A 21,952-nucleotide genomic window follows, 5' to 3' on the forward strand; every position below is an offset into this window, starting at 1 on the left:
TAAAAGTCTGAAGCTACACATTTTGTAGCTGCTGACTTTTATTTTTTATTATAGGTGGCGAGACAACTTCTCCTGAAGTATCAGCTGTCCATTCAAATCTAAACCGAGGTTTGCAATGAGCCCCGCCCCCTTATCATGTGACTTCTTCCTACATGTGCTTTACCCAGACTCTGTGCGGCGGAGGGCGTGGTTTTCAGCTAGACAACCGCCCCTCCTGATTGGCCACTCTAATGACAACTGACTTCTACGCATCCAATCACCGCGCTCCGGGAAAGGTCGCGTCCTTGGTTGCCGGGGTCACAAGATGGCGGGGCGCAGGATTTTCGGCAAGCTGCAGCACAACCCCGATTTACCGGCCGCCCTGCTCCTCCCCCCGGAGCCCGCCGCTCCCCGCACATCCCTCTACCCGCCCGTGGTGGCCTCTATGACCGCCAAGAGTAAGGCGTCCCAGCGGCGGCGGGTAGAGGGACATTACAGCCGGGTACACGCTCAGACCGATATCGGCTCTAAGCTGAAGCTGATCACCGGGCAGCAGCGCCTGAAGTACGTGCTGTACCCGCAAACCTTCGCCCTCAACGCTGACCGCTGGTACCAGCACTTCACCAAGACCGCCTACAGGCCGGGACTACCGGGGACCGGGAGAGGCCTGGGGGAGGGGGAGCTGAGCCGAGTCCGATCCCTCCTGTGTGATCTCCTACTACATCATTACTATTACACCCGGAGAACACGGAGCATCCTCTACCGGGAACACCTCACCTCCTCCGCCCCCTTCATCACCGACCTCACCTCCCTCCTCACCAACCACTGCAACCCCAGCCTCATACAGGGGCAGCTGGGTAAGGGGGGCTACTCATTACTGGGGGGGGGGTGCTGTTCATTACTATGGGGGAGAGGGGGTGCTGCTCATTACTTTCAGGGGGGGTGCTCATTACTATGGGGGGAGGGGGGTGGTGCTCATTACTATGGGGGGAGGGGGGTGGTGCTCATTACTATGGGGGGAGGGGGGTGCTGCTCATTACTTTCAGGGGGGGGGGGGTGCTCATTACTATGGGGGGGGGGGGGAGAGGGGGTGCTGTTCATTATTATGGGGGGGGAGAGGGGGTGCTACTCATTACTTTCAGGGGGGGTGCTCATTACTATAGGGGGAGGGGGGTGCTGCTCATTACTATGGGGGAGAGAGGGGGCTGCTACTCATTACTATGGAGGTGGGGGGGGGGGGGTCTATTGAACACTATAGGGGTAGGAGTATCTACTGATCACTATTGGGGGGGGGAATCTCATGTCTGACAAAGGGGTCCTGTGCGCCTCTGAAATGTTTTACTTTGCCATTTGTGATGTGATTATTCTACAATAAAACTTTCAGGTGACACTGGATGATCTGCGGTGTGTTGGCATACACTATATTGTCACAAGTATTGGGACACCTGCCTTTACACACACATGAACTTTAATGCCATCCCAGTCTTAGTCCGTAGGGTTCAATATTGAGTTGGCCCACCCATTGCAGCTATAACAGCTTCAAGACATGGATGAGCAAGTTTGGGGTGGAGGAACATGACTGACCTGCACAGAGTCCTGACCTCAACCCGACAGAACACCTTTGGGATGAATTGGCATGGAGACTGCGAGCCAGGCCTTCTCATCCAACATCAGTAGCTGACCTCACAAATGCACTTCTGGAAGAATGGCCAAACGTTCCCTTAGAGACACTCCTAAACCTTGTGGACAGCATTCCCAGAAGAGTTGAAGCTGCAAAGGGTGGGCCAACTCCATATTGAACCCTACAAACTAAAAGTCCTTTCACACGGTGCGCCGTCCGACGGAGTCCATTCTGCTCAGCGGGGGATCGATTCTGCCTATCCCCGCTGAGCAGGTGGATGACAGCTCCGTCTCCGCTCTGTGTGTGCGGACTGAGCTGTCAGATCCCCACTGTTCTCTATGGGGAGATCGGATGAGAACAGACCACCTGTCCGTTTTCATCTGATCCGATCCGCCAGACGGATGGAAAATAGGGTTTCCATCCGTCCGGATTCCATGGACAGGATCGGAGAGCAGCGGGTGTCAGCGGAGATGTCTCCACTGCCCCATAGGGATGCAAGGAGCATCCGATCAGGTCTGCCTGAAAAACTGACCGGCAGATCGGATCGCTCCGTGTGAAAGGACTCATACTGGGATGCCTTTAAGGTTCATGTGCGTGTAAAGGTAGGTGTCCCAATACTTTTGGCAATATAGTGTGTGCATTGCACTGTGATTGGCTGTCACAATGGTCACTTATCAGGAGGGGGTTTCACCAGCTCCTGATCATTACTAGAGCCCTGGAGCTTTTGGTTTCTATTCTGAGTGCTCTTTCAGTGCAGAAACCTTTGTTGAGCATGGGCAATAAATGACACACACCTATGCATTAGGTGGGGAACAACAGGTTAAACAATCAATTTCAGCCAAACAGTGGAGGGCCGCACACTTATTGAAAGACTGCGCTGGATCAGCTGAAATTCAGTCTGTGTACGGTAAGCTTTAATAGAGTGTTGAGAGTTAAGTAGGTTGTTGGGTGGACTTCATTGGGGGGGGTCAAAAAAGTATGGAAGAATCTTTTAACCACTTGCCGACCGCCGCACGACTATTTACGTTGGCAGTCAGACCCTCACAGGCAGAGTGACGTAGATCTACGTCGCTAGGGAGTGAACGCGCGTGCTGCCGGAGGCGCGCTCCCGCGCAGTCACGGACCCCCGCCCGCGCGTGTGACCGGCGGACCCGATGTCCGCGAGTCACTCGGCGATCGTCGGGTGCAGAGGGAGAAAGGCAGGCGGCTGATGTAAACAAGCCGCCTGTCATTCTTCCCTGTGTAGAAACAGTGATCATACGGTTCTACTATGTAGGACCGTTGATCACTGTTCCTACACCTCAAGCCACAGCCAATCACAGTTAGAATCACGCCCCTAGGGACACACATAACCCCTCCCTCTCAAAAAAGTTAACCCCTTCACTGCCAGTGTCATTTTACAGTAACAGTGCATATGTATAGCACTGATTACTGTAGTAATGTCACCGGTACCCCCAAAAGTGTCAAAAATGTCAGTCAAGGGTCCGATCTGTCTGCCCCAATGTCGCAGTCCCGCAAAAAAAAATCGCAGATCGCCGCCATTACACGTTAAAAAAAAAAAAAAAAACAACAAAAATGACAAAAATCTCTCCCTTTGTTAGTAAACGCAATAACTTGTGCGCAAACCAATCAAAATACGCTTTTTGCGTCTTTTTTTTTTTTTTTTACCAAACATATGGTAATAAAAAATTGGCCCAAAATTTAAAAAAATTTTGATTTTTACTTTATTTTTGGGGGGAATTTCATATAAAAAATGTGAAAAATATTGTTATTTTTGCAAAATTGACGCTGTTTTTTTGTTTATAGCGCCAAAAGTAAAAATCGCACAGGTGATCAAATACCACCAAAAGAAAGCTCTGTTTGTGGGGAAAAAAAGGACGTCAAATTAGTTTAGGTACAGCGTCGCACGACCGCGCAATTGTCCGTTAAAGTCACGCAGTGCGGAATCGCAAAATAGGCCCTGGTCAGGAAGGGGGTAAAATCTTCCAGGGCTTAAGTAGTTAAAAGTTTCCTTAGTGTTTATTATGGTTGGTGAAGTAAAGACATAGTCCACCTTTTGCAGAAGTATAATAACTTCTGCAGTGGTGGACTTATTAAAGCTGAACTAAAGTCACACGTGCTGTAATGGTCTGGCACTCACAGGGAGCCTCGCTGGCACCAGCATCTTCCGGGTTCTTCTGGATGCCGATCTTTGGCTGTTTTCATTAGCTGGTTCAGGATTTTATCTATCCCATGCATGTGCAGTCTGTGGCATTTTGTCAGTGTGCTAGAATGTAAACGGAGCTTGCATGTCCAGCTCCGTGTATATTCTGCAGGGGACTGTAAACGGGCAGGTAAGTGTAATTTGTTGCACTTTTCCCTGCCTTATAAATTGATCAAGTCACAGGCCATGAAGGTGATGAATTGTCTGGGGATGGCACATTGATCTTTAGAAGTTGTTAAACCACTCATAATTTGGATCCTTAATCTTCAGTTTTATTTGTCTTTTATAGATGTGAATCCTCAGGTCAATTTCTATTGGTTGCGTGGAGAGACCAGGGTTCCTCGGGGCCGCAGGAAAGGACGTATTGATCCTGTCCGCTTTCAGATTGATGATAGTCCCTTAGTCCAGCTCAGAGTGGCCAAACCACTTCCAGAGGTAAGATCGGGTGCAGATATTAGGGTGGGGGGGGTCTTGGTTGACCTGTGAGTCTATGAACCTGCATGGCGGGAAAGCTGCTGCTGTTATATCTAGGGGGAACTATAGAATGTAACTGATTTCTATCAGTTAGGGGTGTCTGCCAGCATGTGCTGCTGCTGCCCATAGACATGGGATTGGGAGTTAGCCTATGTAATCTCATGTGTTTGGGTCATATGTAAGGTTGTCCTTTCTTACATTATTGAGTAATAAGAGAAATGCGGAAGCTGCTTTTGTTGGCTGTTATCTGAAAATGCTAGTTGTAATGGCTGTGCTCATTGGGGCCATGAAAAGCTCTATGCAACATCAATTTTGTTCATGTCCCAGCTCATCTCAGCCATGTTATGTGAAGGGCGTAACCACAGTTACCTTGCCCCCCCTTTTTTTTTCTTTCAGTTATACAATACACAAACTGTTAACTAATGCCAGGACCATATCAGTCCTTTGATCGGACACACAGACCCTTTCCATTAACCAATCCATGTTCCTGTCTAGAACCCATAATAAAACCGTTCCCCTTGCAAGTTTGAGCGACTGGAGTTTTTCAGGCACTGGCAGCTCCCCCCCTGTCGTAAATTACATAGCAATGCACATCCCTGAAAGACTGGTTACCAGCCAAAACCCTTAGGCTCCATGTACACGGGACGTTGTTAAAAGTCCCTTTTGAATGCTGGAATTTTTAGGACGTTTGAAACGTCCGTTCGGTCGCGTTTGTACCCGCGTTTAGCGGGCGTTTAGCAGCGTTTGCGGGCGTTTGCGTTTAGAAGCTTTCCTAGAGGTCAAAAAAATGATTCCCCTTTAAAATGGAAAAACGCGAACACTAAACGCGGGTCATCGCGTTCAGACGCGTTTGTGCGTTTTGAAACGCCGGGAAACACACGTTTGAACGCAAATAATTGCGTTCTAAAAACAGTCCCTGAACGCAACTGCCCACAAACGACCGCAAACGACCTGGTGTACATGGACAGATAAGATAAAATGTAGATGGGTTCAGGGGCTTCTGAAAAAAACGCCCAACTGCTCCTAAACGGCCATTTCCAGCGTCCCGTGTACATGGAGCCTTACACTTCAGTATATTTAATAACTCCTGAAATAATAGCACAGCCAGAATATGGACATATTTACCTCCCTCAGGTAATTTTATAGCACTTTGAGCCAAAACACAGTTACGCTAGGCGTACTGGGTACAGAATTAGCCCAAATCTTCTAGGTGAACTGAGCACTCAAACCTGTAAAGTTTTTATTCATTTCAAAGCTAAATTCATGCTGGACAATATGCATGTTAGCAGACTGTACCCGGTAGGTACTCAAGATTTGAGTACCTATAGAAAACTGTATTTGGGACCTAGTCATCAACATAGTGACATCCCAGAAACCACTCCTCAGACACTTAATTGGTCAGATGGCTTCCGTCAACACCTCTTGGGTACCAGATAAAAAGGGGAATGCCAGGACAGTTTGACAGCTCTCCTGTACCATCAAGTAAAGGGAAGTCCTGTCAAGTTATGAGAGCCAATTGATAACTTTTTCTCACGGATTGAATTCTACTGAAACAGGGTAATAAGTATTCTTCATTTTAAACTCCCCTTTATTTCTTTGTAACACCCTTTTTCTGTAAATATTTAATTTGCACAATTATGCCCTTTACATTAATAAATCCTATTGTGAAAAGTGTTGAAAATTGTCTCCAAGTCCCGGTTCACACTTCTGCGATGCGGAAACGCTGCGAATATGCAGCGCGTTCCCGCATCGCATCCACACCCCTGGCAGTTCACACTGCTATATGCGATACGCAGTGGGTGTCAATTAAAGTTAACGACACCCCCCCCCCCAGTTAAGATCGCATATCGCAGTGCGATCTGCAAGTTCGCACAGAATCGGATCGCACTAGTGTAAACCACTATGCGGTCCGATTCTGCTGCGGATAAAAAAAAAAGGGTCCTGTGCGATTGCGGTGCGAATTCAGCCATACAAACTGGCTGAAATTTGCAACGCACAGAGATCACATGTAATTTAGGAGCAATGCGCTGCGAATTGCATGCGATTTCTGTGAACGCACTAATGTGAACCGGCCCTAAAGCTGTTAATGCAAACTAAAAAGAATCCATGATTCTATTGTCCTAAATCTCTGAACATACCTGTCTGTGGTGAGTGAGTGTTAGACGTTAATTCTAAATTCATAGTTACATAGTTACATAGTAGGTGAGGTTGAATAAAGACAATAGTCCATCCAGTTCAACCTGTGTAGGTGTGTGTGGCTGCAATCATCTCACATAGCCCTCAATCTCCTGATCCTTGAGATGTAAGTCTAAGAGTCTTTTGAAAGTCACCATACTACCCGCAGAAACCACCTCTTGTGGTAGACAATTCCACAATCTTGTAGCCCTAACAGTAAAGAACCCCCCACGTTGCCTGAGGTTAAAACGCTTCTCCTCTAATCGCATTGTATGTCCTCGAGTCCTCATGCAATTCCTTCGAATGAACAGCTTTTCTTCTAAGCTGAGATCCCCATTAAGATATTTATAAATTGCTATCATGTCCCCTCTCAGACGTCTCTTCTCCAGGGAAATTGGTATTGCTAATCTTGTGGAAGGTCTGACTCTTTGGAAAAAAAAAAAAAAAAGTCAGTGGTGGCAGATAGTTAGCTGCTTAATTTAACTTAACCCAGTGACAATTGCTCTCAGGCTGCTGACACCTAGATCATGCGCCCGCGAGCTGGGAAATCTTTGTGCCGGGTGCAGCTGAGTGGCATTGTTACCCAAGAGACCTCGCGGAGTGAGATTTGCCAGTACTTTGTCACGAGTTGGTGAGAAGAGCAGGGGTCTGCTTCTACGTTTGTCACACCTGTGAATGCTGATTCAATGGCTTCAGCTATTTGGAGTTTATTATTCAGAATAAGTAAGCAGTGTCTCCATTAGCCGGAGCTTCCCACCCCCTTTTGGCTTTTTTTTTTTTTTGTATTGATTATTCGGATAATTACCTTTTTAGAGTCGGTTCACACTGGGGCGACACGACTCTGCACGACTTCAGGAGGTGACTTGTCAGTCCCGTGCACCGCGACTTTGGAGCGACTTGCAGGGACTTCACATAATGGAAGTCTATGCAAGTCGCTCCGAGGTCGCCCCGAAGTAGTACAGGACCCTTTTTCTAAGTCAGAGCGACTTGTGTCGCTCCTATTAGAACGGGTCCTGTAGCGGTCAATGTGAACCGAGTCTTAAAAAAAAAGTGTGGTATATAATTTAGGTAATATGTAAGGATGTTTTGCTTTTTAATAAAAATAAATCAGGGCTCGACAAACCCGGGCGCCAGGTCGCATTTGCGACTAGAATTAGCGACCTGGCGCCTGGGGTGCCCTGCATAGGGTGTCCTGTCCCTTTTGAGCCCCCCACCTTCTCCTCGAGTGCACGGACTTCCGCGCTGTCCAAAAATTGAGGCCCCGGCTTTTCGGCCTTCTTCTGTGAGATGAGAAAGGCTAGGGGAACTGGCGCCCTCTTGTGGTGGCCGGGAGTAATGCATGTTCTTAATGCCTTTCCATCTCCTTCCAAAGAGGAAATGAGAGGAAAGTTTTTTTAAGGCTTCATCTCTCTGTCCAGCTACCTTTGCTTAAAGGTAAGTGGACAGGGAGTATGGTTATTATTATTAATTTATTTTTTAAATGTAAAAAAAATTAAATAATTTCTTTTTTTTTTTTTTAAATTATTAAAAAAAATACGTTTTTTTTTTTCCAATTCTTATTTAAAAAAGAAAAAAAAAATGATATATATATATATATATATATATATATATATATATATAGATATATATATATATATATATATATATATATATATATATATATATATATATATATCTATCTATATAGATATATATATATATATATATATATATATATATATATATATTATCAATCTTTTTTTTTTTTTTTTTTTCCTCATCGCCATACCACAGCCTAAGGCCCCTTTCACACGGGCTGTCTGATCAGGTCCGCCTGTCAGTTTTTCAGGCAGACCTGATCGGACCCTTCAGTCTCCTCTATGGAGCAGTAATCTGCCGCCATCTGATCCTGTCCGCCAAAAACAGACGGATGGTGTTTCTATTTTCTATCCATCCCGTTGATCGGATCAGATGGCATCGGATGGAAAGAGACAGACAGTCTGTTTCCATCCAATTGCGCTATAGAAGAGAGTGGAGTTCTAGTCGTATCTATTTGTAAATTTAGTATCCGTTTTATTAAATAAAGCTTGGTTGTAAGCCCCGGTTCACACTTATGCGATGCGGGAAGGCTGCGAATTCGCAGCCTGTTCCCGCATCGCAAGCGCGCCCCTGGCAGTTCACACTGCCATATGCGATACGCTGGGGGTGTCAATGTAATCTTAATGACACCCCCAGTTTGATCGCATATCGCAGTGCGATCTTGCAGTTCGCACAGGATCGGATCGCACAAATGTGAACCGCTGTGCAATCCGATCCTGATGCGGCTGCAAAAAAGGGTCCTGAGCGTCTTTGCTGCGGGTGCGGTGCGAATTTAGCCATACAAAGTGTATGGCTAAACTCGCACCGCACAGCCGATCGCATGTAATGAAGGAGCAGTGCGCTCCGATATTACATGCGATCGCCGCAGCCGCATGAGTGTGAACCGGCACTTAGTTTAAAAAAAAAAAAAAACTGGCTCCTAACTTTTTTAGCTGGCTCCTAGATTTCAGGCAAATTTGTCAAGCCCTGAAATAAATAAATATGTGTGTGTGTATGTATGTATGTGTGTGTGTGTAAAATCTCCATTCATTGGTCATTAGAGGTTGAATCTGGTAAATATCAGGCTCAGAGATCAAATTTTTTTATTTAAAGGAAAAAAAAAAATGAAAGACTGTTTTGCCGCTTTTCAGACAGAAGTGTAGGGCTGGGCGATTTTGCTTAAAAAAAAAAAAAATCTTCGATTTTTAAAGAAAAATTTGAGTTTCGATATTTTTTTTTTTTTTTTATTTTTTTTTGCAATGCACTTAAAAAATGACTGCAGAGTCTGGAGGGAGGACTGAGGAGAAGGAGAAGCGCTGTATATGTGTGTCTGACTCTGACGGACCACCTCGCTGTGATGGGTACAGTCTCCCCGGCCTGGATGTGACGTCAGCTGCGGGGCAGGCGGTGCGTCTGTACAGGCTGGGGCTGCGGCGCTCTGGAATAGGTACAGTCTCCCCGGCCTGGATGTGACGTCAGCTGCGGGGCGGGCGGTGCGTTTGTACAGGCCGGTGTTGTAAAATTTTGTCGGACCTCGTCACTTCCGGTGACAGAGCATCACAAAACAGCTGATAGGAGTCGTCCGTGCGCATGCGCAGAAGACATTTTTCGAGGTTTGGAAAAATTATAACAGAGCGGACAGCTGATTGAGAGGAGGCGGGGCTGAGGTGCGACGGAGGATGGAGGACACCGCCGCGTCATGGAGACATTAGGGACGGAGGCACATATGCAGAGCTGGCGGAGGAGGCGGGATGGAGGAGCGGCCGTGTAATAAATGCAGGGCTTAAGCGACTCCTTGTTTTATTATCTTTAGTAATTATCGTATTATTTATCCTTAGGATTTAATAACATTTAGTATTTCTATAATACAAAATAAGAAATACTAAATGTAATGAAATCCTAAGGATAAATAATACGATAATTACTAAAGATAATAAAACAAGGAGTCGCTAAAGTCCTGCATTTATTACACGGCCGCACCTCCGTCCCGCCTCCTCTATTCAGTTCTGCAGATGACGCGGTGGTGTCTTCCGTCCCACCTCAGCCCCGCCTCCTCTTTCAACTGCCCGCTATGTGTTATAAGTTTACCAAACCAAGATAATGTCTTGTGCGCATGCGCACTTGAGACTCCCATCACCGGAAGTGACGAGTCCTGTAATTGTGGTTTAGAGAATTCCCTGACCAAGACCATTGGCCCACTACAGGAGACAGTTTCCTGGCAGGCTCGCTCAGGTGGGTTTGGACAAGGACCCTTAATACATCCAAGCTAATCAGAAAGAGAAGATGTACACAAGCAGATATTGTATATGAATACTTGTCTTTTTTTTTTTTAATCCCCACAGGCAATGAAAACTAAAGGAATCCTGGGCACTCACTGCAAGCATTTGTTCGGTACGCTGAATTTTAGAACACCGGGGCTGCGGCGCACTGTGATAGGTAAAGTCTCCCCGGCCTGGATGTGACGTCAGCTGCCGGGAGAGGAAGCGGGCGGTGCGTCTGTACAGGCCAGGGGCTGTGATAGGATAGGCACCTATCCTATCACAGCCCCTGACCTGTACAGACGCACCGCCCGCTTCCTCTCCCGGCAGCGGACGTCACATCCAGGCCGGGGAGACTTTACCTACAGCGTGCCGCAGCCCCGGCCTGTACAGACGCACCGCCCACCCGCCCCGCAGGTCCGTTACTGGCGAGTTCGGTGGCTGCACAAGGCAGGAAAAAGTATTGTAAAAAAAACTTGTGTTTAAAAAAAAAAAAAAATCGTTTCAAACTAAAAAATCGATAAATCGATTTATCGCCCAGCCCTACAGAAGTGTAATATATTATGTATGACAGATTCCCTTGTCATAGGCAGGTGGCATGATAAAAGCTCCCTGTGCCTGCTGCCACTTATGCTGGCCATACAAAAACAATGTCTTCCTTCAAAAATTTTTCATTTTCATTCGATTTTCTAATCGTTAGTGGGGTCAAATCGACGTCTTGTTTTCGACCACAGTGACAGAAAAGTTCAAAGCGGCAGAATAGAAAACTTCTTGGTCAAAGGAAAAACAAAGGTTTTCGTTTAGAAATGACATTCATTTTTAAAACTAAATGTTAAAAGCAAGTGAAGTTTTCAAACGACATTCTTTCATTCAGAACGTAGAAAGATTTTTCGTATGAATATTCTTGTCCAAAAATCAATACGTATATGGCCATCATAAGGCTCGGTTCACACTTATGCAGTTTGCTTTTGATCTGTTTCTGCTGTGCATTTTGCGTTTTTTGCATATGCAATTTTGCTGCGATTTGCATTTTTTTTTTTTTTATGCTTTTTTGGCAGATTAACAAATGCAAATTGCGGCAAAAACGCTTTGCGTGCTTTTCTGCAGCTTCTCCATTGAAGTCTTCTTGAACCAAAAAAGCACAGTTTTGGGTTGAAAAAATCATTGACCCTTTCCAAATACGCAGAGGCTGAAAAACAGCATAGATGTGAAATGTGTCCCATAAGAAACAATAGTAAATGAACTGTAGTGCGTTTCTGCAAAAAGCATCAAAAAATGCATAGGTGTGAACCAGGCCTGAAACATTTAGTAGCCGCAGCAGCGTGTTCTTTTTCATGGATATGATCATTTTACATATAATGCACAATACTGGTAAAAGTTTACTTTCAATGTAATTTCTAATGCCTTTTATTACCTCCAGTTTATCAGCCTCCACCTTCTCTGGGTTCAGATTCTGATCTTCCCTGCAAAGTCTTTAAACAACAAACGTGTTATACTTGCCTGCTCTGTGTGATGGTTTTGCACAGAGCAGCTCTGATTCTCCTCTTCTGAGGTCCCCCACCGACCCTTCTGGCTCCTCCTGCCCTCAGAGTGCCCCAATAGCAAGCTGCATTGTATAGTATACAGTGCCCCTATAGCAAGCTGCATTGTATAGTATACAGTGCCCCTATAGCAAGCTGCAATGTATAGTATAGAGTGCCCCAATAGCAAACCGCAATGTATAGTATAGAGTGCCCCTATAGCAAGCTGCATTGTATAGTATAGAGTGCCCCTATAGCAAGCTGCATTGTATAGTATAGAGTGCCCCTATAGCAAGCTGCATTGTATAGTATAGAGTGCCCCTATAGCAAGCTGCAATGTATAGTATAGAGTGCCCCTATAGCAAGCTGCAATGTATAGTATAGAGTGCCCCTATAGCAAGCTGCAATGTATAGTATAGAGTGCCCCTATAGCAAGCTGCAATGTATAGTATAGAGTGCCCCTATAGCAAGCTGCATTGTATAGTATAGAGTGCCCCTATAGCAAGCTGCAATGTATAGTATAGAGTGCCCCTATAGCAAGCTGCAATGTATAGTATAGAGTGCCCCTATAGCAAGCTGCATTGTATAATAGAGTGCCCCTATAGCAAGCTGCATTGTATAGTATAGAGTGCCCCTATAGCAAGCTGCATTGTATAGTATAGAGTGCCCCTATAGCAAGCTGCATTGTATAGTATAGAGTACCCCAATAGCAAGCTGCATTGTATAGTATAGAGTGCCCCTATAGCAAGCTGCATTGTATAGTATAGAGTACCCCAATAGCAAGCTGCATTGTATAGTATAGAGTGCCCCTATAGCAAGCTGCAATGTATAGTATAGAGTGCCCCTATAGCAAGCTGCATTGTATAGTATAGAGTGCCCCTATAGCAAGCTGCAATGTATAGTATAGAGTACCCCTATAGCAAGCTGCAATGTATAGTATAGAGTACCCCTATAGCAAGCTGCAATGTATAGTATAGACTGCCCCTACAGCAAGGTTAAAAAAATAAAACTTCTTCTGCCTTTTAGGCTCCATTCACACTTGAGCGTATCATTTTCAGGTGTTTTTTGCAGGTGTTTGGAGGCAGGCATTTCACATCTAAAGGGTCATACACACTATACAATTTTCTTTAGATTTTTTTTCCTTCAGACTTACCAAAACCATATAATATGAGGTCAACCCTAAACACTTTCAATTTGTATGCAATCTGGCAGACCCTTGCACTACATAGAAAAGGTAAATCTAAAGGAAATCAACCAACAAAAGTTGTATAGTGTGTATCCAGCTTAACACTTGTACTCTGCCAAAAAAGAAGCTCATGTACTTTTTTGAGCTTCAGCTGAGACAACACTCAGATGTGACCAGGGGCCATTGAAATTATTGGGACTTTGCTTGTTGGACGTTTCGAGACTTTAGATATGAGCGTTTTACGAGATGAAAGCGGTTGTATCCCAAAAAAAAAACAAACCCTGCAGGAGAATGGCATAAACTGCTAGTATGCATCAGAATAAATAACAATATACAAAATAAATAATACTTTAAAAATATTAAATTTCATAGAGGTATACTATAATAAACATATGATAGTAAAGCGTGGCATCCTAAAATAGCTCTATGCGTTTTGTGAATATATTCACTCATCGGGAGCAGATGCGATGCGTACAAATGTACATATCTATAATAAGATACAAATAAATTGGTTACTATGTCAGTGGGCCAGGGAAGAAAAAGGGGGAGACAAAATGGGGGAGAAGAAAGGAACAGAGGGCTAACCCTAATAATACTTACAGAACTACTAAGGTTGTCAATGTAAAATATATAAAGACGTGGGGGAATAAATGGTGCATGGAGTGTCTTTTCCGGGAGCTGTGGTAATGGGGTTCAAGGAAGTAACTTGACACATGGTGGACAATAGAGAGGTATGGTGGTCCCTAATGGTGAAATAAAAGGTATAAATAATATGTCAGAAGGAAATTCGGAGGAAAATTTCCCAAAAATAGGTGTGCCAAGCTTGTAGCATCATACTCAAAAAGACTTGAGGCTGTAATTGGTGCTTCAACAAAGTATTAAGCAAAGGCTGTGAATTTTCCTTTTCTTTTTTCTCTTCTTTTCTTTTCCTTTTTTTTTTTTTTTCTTTTTTCTCTTTTTTTTCTTTTTTTTTTTTTTCTTTCCCTTTTTTTTTCTTTTTATTTTCTTTCCCTTTTTTTTTCCTTCCCTTTTTTTTTTCTTTCCCTTTTTTTTTTTTTTTTTCTTTTTCCATGTTGTCCATTATGGGATATTTGTTTGCAGAATGGTGAAGAAAATAATGAATTTAATCCATTTTGGAATAAGGCTGTAACATAATGTGCTAAAAGTGAAGCGCAGTGAATATTTCTGGATGCACTGTATAGATGTGACTGTATACAGTAATTTGAAGATGGACTGTTTACTGTCCATAGATATGACCCAAAAACTGGAAAGCCACTAACTTTTTATATTCTTACTCTTTTTGTCTATTTTCAGTTTGTTCCTCTGGATCATGTGGTACCTGAAGAGGTTCCGTTCATCCCTTATGAGCCAAGCAGATTACCTCTCTTTAGAAGACAGTATGAAAACAACATATTCATTGGTAAGTTTATTTTGTAGTCAGCATACCTTACAGTCAGCAGTAGCTGGAGTTCTCTCAGTAAGTGGGCTCCTTGTGGGGTGTGTGGGTTTTTTTTTTTTATTTAGCTGGTGGGATAGAAATGATATGAACTCCAGGTGTGATCTGTATTGTATACTCACATTGGTCCATCCAGCTTGACACCATATAGGTATGCATTTTTCATACCAGTGGGAATGCTGGGGAAGATGCGAATCGCTGTAGTAGTGGGCGCTACTCCAGTGATTGCCATAAATTTCTGAGGCCTGTGCCGACTGGCTTACCTTCTGCACACCGATCACTGGGGAGATCCCTTGCTCAACACTGCCATTTACAGAAAACCTTGTATTTTTATCTTTTTCAGTGAACACAAGGTGCTCTGATCAAGCAGAGAAAGCCCTGTATTAACCACTTGCTGGCGGCTTTATGCCTGAATAGCGGCTACAGCGCGGTCGTCCAGTTCAGATCAGCACCCAGCGCCCTCTGTGATCGTTGTGTCCTTAGGACACAGCTGATTACAGATCGGGGTAAAGGGCCAATCATAGCTGATCATGATGTAATCACACTTGCTGGTTATCACCATTCCTTTCCTCCTGCGCCTTTTTTTTTTTTTTTTTTTTAGTAGTTCTGACTATTACAATGGTTGTCTGCTTTCACAGCAGTCCCTCAGGTGTAAGATATACATACTTTGTACCAAGCTGGACCAATGCAAGTGTGCAATACAGATCATACCTGGAGTTTAGCTTTAACCACTTTGGCACTAGAGCATTTCTTTTTTCATTTTTTGTACATATTTAAAGATCTGCTTTTTTGGCTATAAAATTACATAAAACCCCCAGAACATTATATAATTTCTGAAATCAGAGGACCTTTAGAAAACAAAGTTGTTGCAATTTTTTATATTGCAGGATATTTATTCAACTGTTTTATCAAAAGCATATTTGCACCGGATGTAATAAAATTAATTTTAGTGCACACAAACGCAATACTTTTTTTTTTGCTTTCCGGCCGCAAATTCGTTATCTTAGATTTTGTGGCATCCGCTTCCTTATTGTACCCTGAAAAAGAATTGGATATTCCCAAATTTTTTTTACTTACCTTGTTTCAGCAGAAAATATACTCCCCTTTCCTTCCACTCCCTGCCTGTGCGGCCGCGGCCCGCGCCATCACTTCCTGTCCCGCAATGCGTCCTGGGAGCTCTTACTGATCACTCCCAGGAGGCAATGGGCAGTGACGTAGGCGGCCAGCCGCTCCTCTCATTGCGTTATTTCCAAACAGAAAATGACGCGATGAGAGGCGGAGCACAGCGCAGACGGCGCCAGCCTATTGCCAGTACTTTTCTTTGTACCGGGCATGCGCGAGATTTTGTGCTGCATTGATCAGCCCCCCTCCATCTACAACCAGGAAGCAGGGCATATATGTGCACACTGCGGCTTCGGGTGACCATGGAAAAGATGGCGGCGCTCTGCAAAAATTTTATAAAGTAAGATTTTAGAGGAAACAGAGAAGCCCAAACACCACATGTGAAGGGAGGCAAAACAGAAGCACTGCAGCAAGGAGGAGCGAAATGATCCTCCTAATCACCCATAACAAGTGGCCATGAGTACTATCTGAACACAGAAACCTACCCGAACGTGAACAGTGGAGTGACATATGACTTCTACATCCATTGTGGCTACCAATATCGGTTGAACCTGAGGGCAGTGAGCAGTGCTTGATATACCCATTTGATCTGGTAAGAGGCCTGACGGGCCCTTGTGAATGCACGGCGGGGAGCACTTTGTTCAGTTTGGGCACCAGGATTGTTTATTTTCACTATAGAAAAGCACTTACCCTATTCCGTCCGGTAAGGAGGCTTTCCAGCAGGTGGAGGGAACTTCAATTCACAAAGCGAATTAACCATCACCTGTCAGCACCTCACCATTGTTGGTGGTTTCACCATTGATACAATTGTGTTGGGACTTATACACCGTTTATTTTGATTTGTATTGTACAGAAGACACATTCACTTGTCACCATCATTGTTGGTGGTCTCACTATTGACACAGTTGTGTCGTGGGACTTTTCTTCACTATTTCTGTATATATATTTTGTTTATATTTGGAATTGTTTTTGTATTGATTGGAATACACACTTTATAATTTTTGATATAGCGCACCATTAATTATTCTATCAAAGATTTTAGTATTGTCAATCTATTATTTACATGTATAAAATCGGATTAGCGGATGTAAGAAGGGCGGTGGATCACTGTTTGGGAGGTATTTAAAAAAAAAAAAAAAAACGAATATGTGGCCGGAACTCCGCTTTAAATAATAAAAATGAGTTGCATAGCGTTTTTGGTTTGTGGCGCTCAGATCTAGTGAAGATCTACTTTAAGAGAAAAGGTGCCGTAGCATGTAGAAGTGATATTCTAGTAGAGATGATCGCTTTTATGAAGAAGCTGATGGCTTACTGTAAAGAAAGGTGAACTCTACATGTTGGGGCTGCCGCCAAAGTAATCCTTACATGGACAGTCATTATCTGTAAAAACAGCTGACGTTCAAGTTATATGGCAGGCTGTCATTGTTTTGTATCATTGTATTCTGATTTGTCCTGATGGAGAATCTTGGCCTAACCAGTTTACACCTTCCACGTAGGTGCTAAAGTAAACAGTCCATGTAGCTTTGGCCATACACAGTTTCATCTGGTGCCCCAACGTTTCCAGAGGAATCGGATGGAGAAGTTGAATCTTGCAGACCAGATTGAAGTGTTTCTACGTGCTAATGCTATAGCAAGTCTTTTTGCTTGGACTGGTGCTCAAGCTATGTATCAAGGTAATACTGCCTATCCCCCCATAGCCTATGTTTTGTCCTTGTCAAATTTGCACCCCATGTGAACATATTGAGATGTAGATGTGTGGAGTGGTATTGCTTCGTCTGCTGACCGAAATGCCCATCGTTTGTCTGAGGGGAAAAACAAATAATTCGGGTAATCTTTAAAGTAGAACTATAGGCAAAACTTTTTTCCATTTAGATAAAGTAAGAGGGTTAAAACCCCTGTCAGGTTTTTTTTTTTTTTTCTTTTTTCTTTTTTTTTTCTTTTTTTCCGCCATCTTTGTCCCATTGTGGAGTTTTTCTCTTCACTTCCTGTTCCCTAGCCAAACGGAAAGTAAGAGGAAATCCCTGCAAATTAATGGAATTCCTTGGGGAGCCCCCAGGTCACCAAAAAATGGTGTCCCCATTGTATGATTTCCCCTCTATTACATTTCTGGGAACAACTCAATATTTGGGATTTTCTTTTACTTTCAATGATAATGGTAAACGGGACGAATGGAGAGGGTGAATCTCCCTAAAGGGGGCACAGACAGCAATGAAAACTGACAACATTCTAATCCCTCTCTGCTCTATCCAAAACTAAATAAAAAGGTTTTGACTTTAGTTTTACTTTAACCTCCTGCAGGTTTGGAGTGTGATACGTGTGACCTGAAAATAAACCCGAGTACACAGGATGTACAGTGCATCCAAAAAGTATTTACAGCACTTTACTTTTTCCACATTTTGTTATGTTACTACCTTATTCCAAAATGGATTAATTCATTCTTTTCCTTAAAATTCTACAAACAATACCCCATAATGACAATGTGAAATAAGTTTGTTTGAAATCTTTGCAAATGTATTAAAAATAAAAAATAAAATTCACAGGTACATAAGAATTCACAGCCTTTGCCATGACACTCAAAAATGAGCTCAAGTGCATCCTGTTTCCACTGATCATCCGTGAGATGTTTCTGCAACTTGATTGGAGTTCACCTGTGGTAAATTCAGTTGATTGGACATGATTTGGAAAGGCATACACCTGTCTATATAAGGTCCCACAGTTAGCAGTGCATGTCGGAGCACAAACCAAGCCATGAAGTCCAAAGAATTGTCTGTAGACCTCCGAGACAGGATTGTATTGAGGCACAGATCTGGGAAACGGTACAGAAAAAATTCTGCAGTATTGAAGGTCCCAATGAGCACAGTGGCCTCCATCATCCATAAATGGAAGAAGTTTGGAACCACCAGGACTCTTCCTAGAGCGGACCGCCTGGCTAAACTGAGTTTTCAGGGAGAAGGTCCTTGGTCAGGGAGGTGAACATGAACTTGATCACTCTGACAGGGCTCTAGCGTTTCTCTGTGGAGAATAGAGAACCTTCCAGAAGAACAACCATCTCTGCAGCACTCCACTAATCAGGCCTGTATGGTCGATTGGCCAGATGGAAGCCACTTCTTAGTAAAAGGCACAAGACAGCCCGTCTGGAGTTTGCCAAAAGTCACCCGAAGGACTCCTAGACCATGAGAAACAAAATTCTCTACTCTGATGACACAAAGTATGAACTCTTTGGTCTGTATGGCAAGCTTCATGTCTGAAGGAAACCAGGTACTGAACATCACCTGGCCAATACCATCCCTACAGTGAAGCATGGTGGTGGCAGCATCATGCTGTGAGGATGTTTTTCAGCGGTAGGAACTGGGAGACTAGTCAGGATTGAGGGGAAGATGGATGGAGCAATGTACAGAGACATCCTTGATAAATACCTGCTCCAGAGCGCTGTGGACCTCAGACTGGGGCAAACAATCATCTTCCAACAGGATAATGACCATAAGCACACAGCTAAGATAGTGGAGTGGCTATGGGACAACTCTGTGAATGTCCTTGAGTGGCCCAGCCAGAGCCCAGAATTAAACATCTCTGGAGGGATCTGAAAATGGCTGTGCACCGATGCTCCCCATCCAACCTGATGGAGCTTGAGAGGTCCTGCAAAGAAGAATGGGAGAAACTGCCCAGAAATATGTGCCAAGCTTGTAGCATCATACTCAAAAAGACCTGAGGCTGTAATTGGTGGCAAAGGTGCTTCAACAAACTATTGAGCAAAGGCTGTGAATACTTATGTACATGATATTTTTTTATTTTAAATTTTGTAAAGATTTCGAACCAACTCCTTTCACATTGTCATTATGGGGTATTGTTTGTAGAATTTTGAGGAAAATAATGCATTTTATTTATTTTGAAATAAGGCTGTAACATAACAAAATGTGGAAAAAAGTGTGAATACTTTCCGGATGCACTGTATGTAGCACGCCTTGCCCCTCTCCTCCTGCTGTTTCTCTTGCCAGCAATTCCATATGTAGCCACTGCTCTGAAAAGCGGAGCTCCTGACATGTTTGGAACACTGTTCAGAAGCCTAAAGTAGAATTCCAGCCTAACGCTATTAAAATGCCCCCCCCCCCCCCCACTTGCTACCTATCCTTCATAACCTCTATAAAAAGATCTCTATGCTTACCTGTTTTTATTCTGCTCCAGTCTGGCCACAGACAGATGAGGGAGCGATTGACAATGGCTGGGAATTCCAGGATCGGTGTCACCCATGTCCCAGCTGTTGTCGGTGCTCCCTTTTCTCCCCTGCAGCAGCTGTTGACTGAAACATTGGGAGCTGGAGCTGCGGATCACTTAACCAGAGTGGTCTACAGATACGTATATACTTACCCCCTAAGCATATATCCCCCCCCCCCCCCAGTACAATCTGCCCCCCTGTGAAATATCCCCTCAACAAATCTTTGCCCCCCCCCCCCCCCCCGAAAAAAATATTTCACCACTCCTAGCAGAAATCCTCTACTCCTAAAAATGTCCCCTCCAAGTACACATATTACCCTCCCAGAACCCCCTGCCACCCACCAATCTCCTTGTGGCACCCCCACACCTCACATGATACCACAGTGCCCAGGACAGCCGGCCCTGGGTGCAGCTATGCATGGTAACCAATCAGCTTCCTTCTTCAGCTTGTTCGATTAAAATAACCTGGAAGCTGATTGATGCCTAACCAGATTTTGAACTACCCACTATCTCACTGATTATCTCTAGAGCCAGGGGTGAGCATGTTGCTTCTTAACATAAATTGTACTTTTTTGCTTGAAATAAAAATGATTTTTGATGCTTTTAGGCTAAGTCATGTTGTTTGATTTGCAGGTTTCTGGAGTCGGGCAGATGTGACACGGCCATTCGTCTCGCAAGCCGTTATTTCCGATGGAAAGTATTTTTCATTTTTTTGCTACCAGCTCAATACACTGGCTCTGGCAGCGGACTCTGATAAGGATCCCAACCGCAAGAACATTTGTTGGGGAACACAGAGCGCTCCTCTCTTTGAGGCTGTGGAAGAAGGGGACATTAAAGGGTTTAATGAGGACGTTTTTAGGCAGCTTGTTGACTTTTTTCAGAACAGTCCGGAATAGCATGTCAGATTTGCAGGAAGTTATATATTATGTATATATTTACAGATCTCTGAATGCACCTAAGAATTGTTGCTCAAATAAAGTGTCAGCATCTTTGTTTCTAAAAGCAATGTTGTCTGTTTTATTTTGTTTTGAGAAATACCTAAATTATCTAATCATATTGTGACATACAGTGGGGTTGATTTACGAAAGGAAAATAGACTGTGCACTTTGCAGTTGCTCCAGAGCTTAGTAAATGAGTTGAAGCTTCACTTTGTTGCCTTTTTGTTCTGTGTACCTGTGCATACACCCCAATTATTTTCGTAGCATGCACCTATACACATCTAAATGCAGCGAGCTCTTTACACAAAAGAGGTAGTTCAATCAGCAATACACATTTATTGAATGGGTTACATAATAAATAAATAAATATATATATATATATATATATATATATATATATATATTACACATTAAACAGTATTTACAACACATTGTTAGTACAGATCTCCTGGCTTTCAAGGTTTTTAACAAATTACCCACAATAGCACTATTTACATTACCAATGTACGTATTAAGCATGGAGTTAAAGCGGAGTTCCAGCCATTTACTCACCTGTCCAACGGTCCAGCGATGCGGCTGCCCGAAGCCTCGATCCTCTCCCTCGGCGCCGGCATCACTGCTGTGGGCACCCGGCTGTTACAGTTTGCGGCTTCACAGCCGGGCACCCACTGCGCATGCGCGAGTCGCGCTGCGCGCCGTGATCGGCCGGCAATCTTCTGGGACCTCTGACGTGTCCCAGAAGATTGCAGGGAGGGAGGGAGAGAGGAGAACTTCCGCTCAGGGCGCCGCGGCGCTCCGAGCGGAAGTGGGAGCGGGTACCTGTCAAAACTAGGTACCCGCCCCCCCCCCCCCCCCCAAAAAATGACATGCCAAATGTGGCATGTCGGGGGGTCAGGACTCCCTAAAGCGGAAGTTCCACTTTTGGGTGGAACTCCGCTTTAAGTTACCTTTTCACTTCAGGCATGGTGCCTGCAGTGTGTATTCAAACACTAAAGAGAAAAAGCATGTATACATTCTAAGTGTGAGAGGTATAGTCTATATTTACCATCCCCAGTATCTTCATCCTAGTCTGCTTGCCCGAGAGTGTGTTCTCTCCCCTCAGCTATATTAATATAGACCCATCTCGCCTTGCTCAGAGCCATTCCGATTGGTGTACCCTATATTTAGCATAACTCAGCCTCTCGATAGCCCTCCTCTCTGCGTGGGGATTAATCATGTTAGGTTGTCTCCTCCGGGGCAAATTGTCCATCC

At 44.1% G+C, this 21,952-nt stretch overlaps 1 protein-coding gene across 1 annotated transcript; it reads left to right on the forward strand.

The window, feature by feature from the left end:
* Positions 1–276: 276 nt before the first annotated feature.
* MRPS30 (mitochondrial ribosomal protein S30) lies at positions 277–20,765 on the forward strand. Its single transcript, XM_082252387.1, has 5 exons — positions 277–836; positions 4,093–4,238; positions 14,288–14,393; positions 17,048–17,224; positions 20,397–20,765. Exons 1-5 carry the CDS (start codon positions 305–307, stop codon positions 20,657–20,659), a joined length of 1,224 nt encoding a protein of 407 aa, XP_082108513.1. The 5' UTR covers positions 277–304; the 3' UTR covers positions 20,660–20,765.
* Positions 20,766–21,952: the final 1,187 nt, after the last annotated feature.

This window comes from Pelophylax lessonae (genome assembly GCF_965119305.1).
Source record: "Pelophylax lessonae genome assembly, chromosome: 1".
Classification (NCBI taxonomy): domain Eukaryota; kingdom Metazoa; phylum Chordata; class Amphibia; order Anura; family Ranidae; genus Pelophylax; species Pelophylax lessonae.